The sequence below is a fragment of the Raphanus sativus genome, unplaced genomic scaffold, assembly GCF_000801105.2.
Source record: "Raphanus sativus cultivar WK10039 unplaced genomic scaffold, ASM80110v3 Scaffold3631, whole genome shotgun sequence".
Taxonomy (NCBI): Eukaryota; Viridiplantae; Streptophyta; class Magnoliopsida; order Brassicales; family Brassicaceae; genus Raphanus; species Raphanus sativus.
Genome location: NW_026618936.1, coordinates 1 through 9,362, shown reverse-complemented (window position 1 = coordinate 9,362; position 9,362 = coordinate 1). Strand labels below are relative to the sequence as shown.

General features: G+C 33.1%; 3 protein-coding genes across 3 annotated transcripts; 1 reads left to right on the top strand and 2 right to left on the bottom strand.

The window, feature by feature from the left end:
- Positions 1-673: 673 nt before the first annotated feature.
- On the top strand, positions 674-1,400 carry LOC130506759 (monothiol glutaredoxin-S4-like). Its single transcript, XM_057001445.1, has one exon. It carries the CDS (start codon positions 869-871, stop codon positions 1,175-1,177), a length of 309 nt encoding a protein of 102 aa, XP_056857425.1. The 5' UTR covers positions 674-868; the 3' UTR covers positions 1,178-1,400.
- A 1,924-nt stretch (positions 1,401-3,324) lies between these two features.
- On the bottom strand, positions 3,325-6,204 carry LOC130506760 (probable metal-nicotianamine transporter YSL5). The gene is made up of 9 exons (XM_057001446.1): positions 6,194-6,204; positions 5,173-5,264; positions 4,963-5,066; positions 4,782-4,863; positions 4,565-4,675; positions 4,393-4,476; positions 3,960-4,012; positions 3,656-3,721; positions 3,325-3,537 (listed from the first exon to the last, which is right to left on the bottom strand). Exons 1-9 carry the CDS (start codon positions 6,202-6,204, stop codon positions 3,325-3,327), a joined length of 816 nt encoding a protein of 271 aa, XP_056857426.1.
- Positions 6,205-7,397: 1,193 nt separating this feature from the next.
- On the bottom strand, positions 7,398-9,276 carry LOC130506761 (cysteine-tryptophan domain-containing zinc finger protein 3-like). The gene is made up of 4 exons (XM_057001447.1): positions 9,083-9,276; positions 8,786-8,946; positions 8,437-8,594; positions 7,398-8,063 (listed from the first exon to the last, which is right to left on the bottom strand). The coding sequence occupies exons 1-4, from the start codon at positions 9,187-9,189 to the stop codon at positions 7,848-7,850; spliced, it is 642 nt and encodes a 213-aa protein (XP_056857427.1). The 5' UTR covers positions 9,190-9,276; the 3' UTR covers positions 7,398-7,847.
- Between the last annotated feature and the right edge of the window lie 86 nt (positions 9,277-9,362).

Below are 9,362 nucleotides of genomic sequence, written 5' to 3'. Positions count from 1 at the left end.
TAATGATATGATAAAAAGGATTTTCACTAGGTACATACATACACATATGATATGATATGACTACAGTTAATGAAAATAGAATAAAACTGACTCCAAAGTTAGATAATAACATGATGTTACTTGTATGAATTTATATGGAATAGTTTAGTTTTCTAGATTTGACAATTTTCTCTTTCTTAGCATTTCTTTAATATTTTGTGTAACTATTCTAATATTACTTCTATTTTCTGTTCTTATAAGAGTCTATTACGTTAGAAGCTTTGAACCATTGATACTCAATGGATTTTTCAGTAATAAAATAGAAAAAATTAAGAAAATTAGGAGAGGAAGAAGAAAAAGTATCTCAAAAATGATAGTATTAGATACTCTTAAAAACTTAAAACACCACATGTCTATTTTGAATTAGTCCGTTTTATCAAAATAATTAATTTTAATTAAATAATTAAATTAATATTAAAATAATAATACTTTTAGTTAACATCTCCTACTTAAGAAACTTACCATTGAGGTTGCTTTTAGTACTTCTAAAAATCAGACACGTAACATTATGTCCACAAGATGAGAGGACCAAGATTCGAACAATAGCATCTAGAATCCTCATTTTCATTTGTGTACATGCATTCGCGAAGTTGCTACATTCGTGAAATTTTCATATATAAGAGCACTTATATGGTCGATCTTTAACACATCAAACACAAGAACAAAAAGTCACTTGTCTCATATTGATCCTAAAATTCTTAAAGCTTTCTAGTTTCCACTTCTGATATCTCATTCCGATAAAGAAATTATCATATTTCCTCTGAGTTGGTAATTAGTTTTACATATTCTAAAAAGTTAAGTTCTTTTAAAATCCATACTATTAGCACCAATGGAGAAGGTACAAAAAATGGTCTCTGAGAAACCTGTTGTGATCTTCAGCAAGAACTCGTGCTGCATGTCTCACTCAATCAAGACTCTCTTCGTCGACTTTGGCGTGAACCCAACGATCTATGAGTTAGACGAAATCAACAGAGGAAAGGAGATAGAACATGCACTCGCTCAGCTAGGCTGCAGCCCGACCGTGCCAGTGGTGTTCATAGGAGGGCAGCTCGTTGGTGGAGCCAATCAAGTCATGAGTCTTCATCTCAATCGCTCTCTTATCCCTATGCTTAAAAGCGTTGGAGCGTTATGGGTTTAGTTATTAATTAAACACACAAACTAACGAATCTCATCAAGTCTGCACGTACGTACCTTGCTAATTATTCTAACTAGATTCTTTCTCCGCGCTACACGCGGAAAAGTGTGTTGATTGTTTATTTTCCGATCATATGTTTCAATGTTTGTGTTTGGAATGAGAGTGTTGTATTTCTCAAAGCAATGAGAAAGTCGGTGAATTATTTAGGGGAACTCAATCCAGTAAAAATAAACTAATTATAATCAAACCTAGCCGAGATTAAAAAGTGGTTTTAGTTTGGTAATACATAATATAGTGAATAGATGTGATTTTTAAGAAACCGCGCTATCCAGAATATTCCGAATAAACGTGGTTTACTAAAATTTCTTTATAATGATAACTTAAATATTTTGTTTCTCCATAGCCTGAGTCATCTGCATTTGTTAAATGGAACACACTTATTTACATAGTTAGAAGTTTATATACTTTGGCCGAAAATATTTTCAAACCCCTAAATTTTTTTCCCTGATGTGACATAGGAATATCCTTCGTGCAAGTGCCTGGACCAGGGTACGAACTCTCCCTCCAACATATTTTTTATTTTCAGCCATTTTCCGTTTTTGGCAGATTTAAATTTTGAAATTTGGTTACTAAATTTATGATTTTTTAAACATATAGTTTCATTTTCATAAATCATTAATTTATATACATACTATTCATATAAGTAGAAATAAAGCATTGTTTTATTTGTTTTATATTGAAAATGTAATACACCATTGTTTTTTAACACTTCTATAAATTTTGATAATATTTAATAATATTAAGTTAAATTAAAATTACATCAATGCAATTTAGTTAATGTATAAAAGGTAAACATAATCTTTTCTTACTTTATACACAAAACACATATGATAAAACAGAAAATCATAAATGAAACTTATACATATGATAATAGATGTCACTAAAACAATGATCATCCAAATACTTCGTACACTGAATCTCTATCTCTTGAATAATCTAGGAATATTTGTTTTGGCTTGAAACATACAATAAAAATAACTCCGCGAAACTCCTAGCCCTTTTGATTAAACCAAAAAATAAGTAAATAAAATATATTTTATCTTACAATAAAAATATATAAGAAAAATACACCTTTTATCTTAATTTTCTTTTTCTATTTTGGTGATATGTGTGAATGTTTACTTTAAAATTTATTATTATGGACTGAAATTTGGGCATTTTCTTGTTAAAGGTTGTTAATTATTATTGTTGATATTTTGGATTTTTTGAAAGATGGGTTTGATCTAAGCTGTTAGGTCTAACTATTAAAATGGAGCATGAAGCTTTTGAATCATTTAGAATGGTATCAAACGTTCAAATGTTTAAACATTGTGACCATTGTGTATTGTGTTTAGGTGGGGTTGTTTGTTTATTATGTTTATTGAGTTTTTTTTTCCTACGCGGTCGACAAAAATGTTGTTTTTTCTACGTGATGCAAAGATTATATTCTAAATCTAGTTTTTTTTTCAATTTTTGGGAAATAACTTATTCTCACATAATATTATAATTTAAATTCATAAGATTATGGATATATATGAGATGATTGGCAGTGAATGTAGCTTTATGTTTTTGGCTGTAGAATTTAGTGAATAGAATTATTTGTTTTGTTTTTTTTACTGTAACTTCCAAAGCACTATTTTTTTTGCTACAAACTAAAAAATATTACTTTAGGAAGTAGATACAATACATAAATTAAAAGTGTTTTAGTTGTGAAATTAGATTTTATCATTGTTTATTTTTGTTGTGTTTCATTCTTTTCAGTTATGCAAATATGCAATAAATTTGAACCTTTTTATAAATTACTAAAATGTTTTTTATTAAAAATTTACTAAAATGCTTTTTAATGTATTTTCACAGATTTTTGGATTTCACAAAGCTCCTTTTCACTCCACATTATGAGCGCAGTTCTCACCTAGCTCTCCTCATGACCACTGTTATTGTTTCCATAAAACTTTTTAGACTTTGGTGGTGTTTCCTTTGGGATCATTTTTATATTCGAACTCCTCACGAAATTACTCAATTTAAGATTCTACCTCCAATGTCGAGAACAATGCTTCGCTTTCACCTCATGATATGATGAGATTAATATTTTGCTGCTGCTCTTCTTACGGTTAAGGTTCGGTGACTGGGGCCAAGTCAGAGAAACTGTGAGGGATTTTTATCGCTGTAGTGATGATGTAACTTCCGATATCAAACCAAGTGGGGATTTGGTGTTTGAGGAAGAACCTTGTACGACGCTGGTCATCGTATGATTGTTTTGGGCTAAATGGAGAACCAGTTGGGTCTTCTTCGATGGTGAATGATGTTCTTGTAGTTCCTCGAAGCTGTACAGATTAAATAGTCCTGAAATTGTCCGGCTAAGCACTTTGCAGAAATTGTATCAACCATCTCCTAGGATTAACCAACTAATTGTTAAGATATACAAAGAGTTATCAGTAGTACCTCTTCCGGGTCAAGCAATGAGGTTTCCCAGAGCAATCCAGTCATCCCTCTCATCCCACCAATCACCTATATTTAGAAGGGGGCTGAAATGAGTGATTCAAGGGCAGGATTATTTTTTTTTTAAAACACGTGGGTCATCATGTCTTTACCATATCAACAGTGATGTTTTAAATAGGTTCACTGCAAGTAGTCTGCTTTAACTTCTCAGAAACAATCTCAACCAAAAGTAACCACAATATACAAATTCAATGGAAAATGAGTCAAAACATCAGAAAATTTACATTTCATGTAAAAACGGAGAGACAAAGCTTTTACCTATTGTTCCGGATTCAACTCTTGCAGCTGCGATTTGAGGTCCTGTGCATTTGACATCATTTAACACAAAATAAGAGAGCAGCAAGTCGAAAAGCAATCTCAGGATACCAAAAAAAAAAGAAAAAACATAGCATTTTGTATACAATAGAAGGAAGATCACACGCAAAACACAGAAACAAAAATTACCATATCGGTAGAGATCTGCATCTGTTTATCTTCTTAATTCATTGCTGAGTCGAAGATTGTTGCGAAGGAACAATAATATCAAAGAGAGAGATAAACTTAAAGAAGGATTTATAATAGCAGAGTTTTGTATACCTACTGGAGACCATGCATGCTGCTGGGTTCGCCATCTGCAGGAAACCAATTTCCTTTTTATTTATTTCAGTGAGAGGCCAAATTATCCCTCGAAGAGAGAATACCTCCCAAGAGAACAGAGATGTTGATTATGTATGGGTATATCATCCCAGCACCCACATATATGTTGCTGAAAATCAAAGTAGAACCTGTTTGTACATCAAGACTTTAACATTGTGATACAGAGAGGAAAAAAAAACAATAAGCCAGCTTCAGCGTATTGTTTGTTGAGCTTACTTGTATTGGTCAGCTTTGAGTCCAAATGATGGGAAATTTGAGAACCCACAATTCTCTCCTTCAGTGAAGAACCATTAGAAGAAACTCCAAAAGAAGCTACAGGAGAGGAATCTACCCAACATCATCACTTGTTTCCTGATGCAGAGAAGCAGTATAGAGTAAAAAGAAAGCAGACAAGTCAAAACTAATAAGCATAAAGTGAAGAAATGAAAGGTACCTTGAGGGGTATGGAAGCTGTTGATAAGATGAGCAGTTGTAGTACCACTTGGGTATGTTAGTTTGAAGTCTATTACCATTATCTGCAAACAAATAGAAACTGATCTCTTCAACTCATTGTCCCTTAGGTTTTGGTACACATTAGTGAAAGCATGAAAGAAAAACTGAAACCAACCTTTCACCTTTCGCAGGGGAACAACAGAGAAGAGACCAAGAAAGCTGGCGACAAAGAGGAAACCGATAGTCCAACCCAAGGAAAAGTCCTTGAAGCCACGGGAAGCATTTCCTGATTGTCAATTCGTTTACTCATGCCAAAGAGGTATGTCCCTGATCAACAATGTCTCGATTTAATCTTTCGTAAGCAAGTGGTACCACCCACTCCGTTATATTACGCTTTGTTGTTGCGCTTAGTCTCTCAACTCGTCTCTTACCACGCCCCCCGGCTTCTGATTCTTTCCCTGATCCAACTCTTTCTGTGTGTTTTCTTGAAATTTCCAACAAAAGGAATAAACTTTACATGAAAACCATTAGAGACGAAGGAAAGGCATGAAGATTGGAGCATTAATAGACTCCAAAATTGATATAAAATTTTTAAACAGTAATCATGAAGAACACCATAACAGATTATTGCAGTAACCAAACAAAGGAAAGAGCACCATAACAGATTTAGCCGATAAGACTTATTGCAGTAACCAAACTAAGGAAAGATCAGAAAAATCCATAAACGAAAGAGGGAGATTTTAAAAATCATCGGAGTCGATGAATTAAGAAGATAAACAGATATGTACCATCAAATCCTTTTCCACAACAGCGAACTCGAGAATCGGCGTTTTTTATTAGTCACATTTTTAACGTTACGGAGGGGAAGCTAAGAGGTGAAAGGAACCCAATCGACAATTGTTTACGATGATAGGGTTTGTTCATCGCAGAAAGAGGAAATGATCGTGAGATGAGCTACTGGGCTTGGACGAAACTGCGATTGAAGCCCAACTGATCTAAGTAACGTCTGACGTGGCGAGAACTTCTTCTCCTATTGGCCAATTTAATCTGCTGACGTGGACACTCTATCTATGAAGCTTATTTGCCTTTTAATATAGTATTGATGTTTTTTTGGTGTAGTAATTACTCTAATGTTTTGTAAGAATAAAGTATCTAAGTTGTCAGGCATAGACTATGTGAGGTTGCCTATTTTCATAACGTGAGTATCGTAATTAATAAAATCAGTTTGAGCTGAATTTATCATTCTCTTTTTTTTTTATCAAGCATCTCGTTTCTATAAAAACATTGTTTTTAAAAATTGTATGACGGTGTTCAGTCGTAATTAGCATAGAACCATATCCTAATTAATATGATGGTATACATAAATTAACCAATTTCAGACCCCAAAATAAAATTATCCAATTACAACTTTACCTCTGAACCATCAATTAACCAACAATACCATACAGTAGAACCTCTATAAATTAATACTCGATAAATTAATAATCTCTATAAAATAATAAATTTCGCCAGTCCCAATTTGGGCTAGTGTAAAATATGATACAAATCGATAAAATAATAAGATAATAAAATTTTTAAAACTCCTATGTTAATATATAGTCCCATTAAATCATAAATTAATAATCTATCAATATATATTTTTTATATAAGTACAAAATAAATATTATATTGTTGGTTACAATGAAAATAAATCTATTGTCTTAATATTTTAATATATTTTGATAGTATTTAGTAAATATATCAAAAAATCACATAACAGTTCTATAAAACATAAAATTATACACCAAATAAGACAATAAAACCATATGAAAGTAAAATTTCTAAAATTTAAATAATGTATATATGGTAAAATCAAATATTTTCTTATTTTATAAAAAAATAGAAAATAGAAAGAAAAAAAATCTAAAAAAGGAAACTTTTACAAATTAATATCTCTATAAATTAATAAAATTCTAAAGTCCCAACATTATTAATTTATAGAAGTTCTACTGTACTTAACTAAGTCGTTTTGGCCTAATAGTAAATGTCTTTCAAAGGAACCTTCCGCTCTGGGATCCGAATAACATTGGTCACCTAGTTGTGTTTTAAATAGATTTAATGTCCAAGTATATCCGGATATAAAAACTCATAGAATTAGTATTTGAACCTTAAAAAATCTTTGGAATCTCCATAATTATCAAAAAAAAAAAAAATTAAGCATGTCCTCGAACCTCATCCTAATATGGTGTACATATTTCACAATTCATACCATCCAAAAATTTACCTTGAAGAGTTAGAATACTTGAACTTAATGATTAGTGTGACTTCTGATGCGAGGCACAACACTTATATTTTCAAATATGCTCGGGAAATTGGGTCGTGTTGACGAAGCTTATGAGTTGCCGAAAAGAATAGAAGTTTGAGCAGAAAGTGACAAGTGCGATTAATAGTAATACTATCAAATCAGAAAGTGGCAAGTGCGAATGTCGCATTATCTTATGCTTTCAGAATCCTCAAGAGTAGAGATGGATGGGAATTAAGGATTCCAGTTTATGCTATTCATGTTGGGGATTCATGTATAGAGAAGAGAATGAAGGAAAGAAGAGGACACAAGGGATGCTGAACATGATCACCGCAAAAGAAAAAAAGTGTTTCCCTTCCAATAAAAAGTTTGTAACAAACTGAAACAGGTTCAGATGGGATAGAGCAGCGTCTTGTCACAACTCATATCCAATCTCATAAATGACTATATCCAAGCAACCTACTACTCTTTCTATATTATTCTATAATTAATCTTCAGTACCCAGAGACCAAAAAAGAAGAAAGAACATGAGAGTTACTACTGCAAACTTGTTCCCCACCTCTCCAAAGTCTTCCTATCCTAATCCATTCAAAGGGTAACCAATCACTATCAGCCTTGAATGGATTAGGCCTTACAAAATTTGCTAAATTAATGAGACTATTCTATGGAAGCTCATGAAACCAAAAGGAAAAATCTAGATCCAAGCCCCTCCGGGCTTCCCTTCTTAAAACACTATTCTATTCTTTTATAGGACCAGAGCCTATGTACAAAATAGAGTCGACTACACTATGGGCCACGGTTTCTTGATGTACGTAAGACATCCCTGGCAACCTCAATCAACTGAATAAGCGCTTCCACATCATGGAAACTAAAATCGACAACTTCCTTGATTGCAGAGACACAGTCTTTGTGCTTCGTTTCTTCAGAGGTGACAATAGTGACTGCTCCAAGAGCATGTTGGGATTTTGCCGATGCTTCCATTGCCAGATTCATACTCTCTGTCTGTATCAGATCAAAGTAAAATATCAGCTTATGCAACACAAGGACCTTAGTTCTCCATAGTACATGAGACTGATATGTTCAACTACGCACACATCAATCTTTCTCACTGATTCCCATGTGGAACTCTATGAACTTGTTCAACTAACAAACTCTAGTTCAATATATAAATTATCCATGAAAACTCTCGTACAATATATCCTTTTTTAGTGCATCAAGTGTTGCACTAGAGATATAAGGAAAGTATTCTTTGGTCAATATATTTTGTATCAACCAATTTAAAGGACTTAAGATTTCACAAAATCAAATCCAGCTCACATTTTCATATGCTCCTAATGTATCATTCCAATAATTGATGAATATGGGGATAACTTACAACTTCTAGTAGCGGAACAAAATTTTGATGGGTTTTAGCAAGAGGGAGAAGGTTTCCAAGACCATGGGAAATACTTCTTTTTGTTTTAGCAGACTTATCAATCACTCCTTGGTGACAAAAGCTATCCACATCAGATGCAGATGATGAGGGTGATTCACCTGAAGTAACAATCATATAAACAGAATATAACTTTATACATATTTCTCTAGTTTTTTTTGTCAGATATTTCTCTAGACAATGAAAACTACTAAAATTCTGAATTCAAAATAACATTGAAAAGAGAACTTTCAGAAAGACAAAAAAAAATCCACTCACTGATATTAGCATAAGTGCAAAATCCAAAATTTACCTTGAGGAGTCATCTGTACCATTTTCTGCAATTCATTCCATTCCCCACTCAGACTTAGACTTCTGCAATACACTACCCTCATGCAAGCCACTTCCATACATTTATAGGCCAAAGCAGCCGCAGACATTTCTTTATTTGTTTCATATTGATGGGCACAGCTTCTGTGACAAACAAGCAAAAGTGTTCAGTGACCACAATTCATTAACAATCTACGGCAACACCAACACCTAATTGCATTAAATTCATGAGCAGTTTCCTCAGCTATAAGGAAATGAGAAAGCACAATCATTCACTTACTCTGAGAGTTTTGCAGCAGTATGGTAAGCTTCAAAATGGCTCATCCTCCCATCTTCCACTTTCTCGGGACTGAACATTTCCAGAAGCGAAGCACCAAATAGAAACATGAGAGCCGCGTTGAAGTTGACCTCCTTGTATTCAACATAGTCAAATCCAGAGTCCTGAGTTCATTGACATAGAAAGACATCCAAATTAGTCGCCAAACACAATAAGATGAAAGACAGCAATGGTTCATATTAATGTTCCATCATTTGTTTAATGATAGCAGATGGAACTTTAA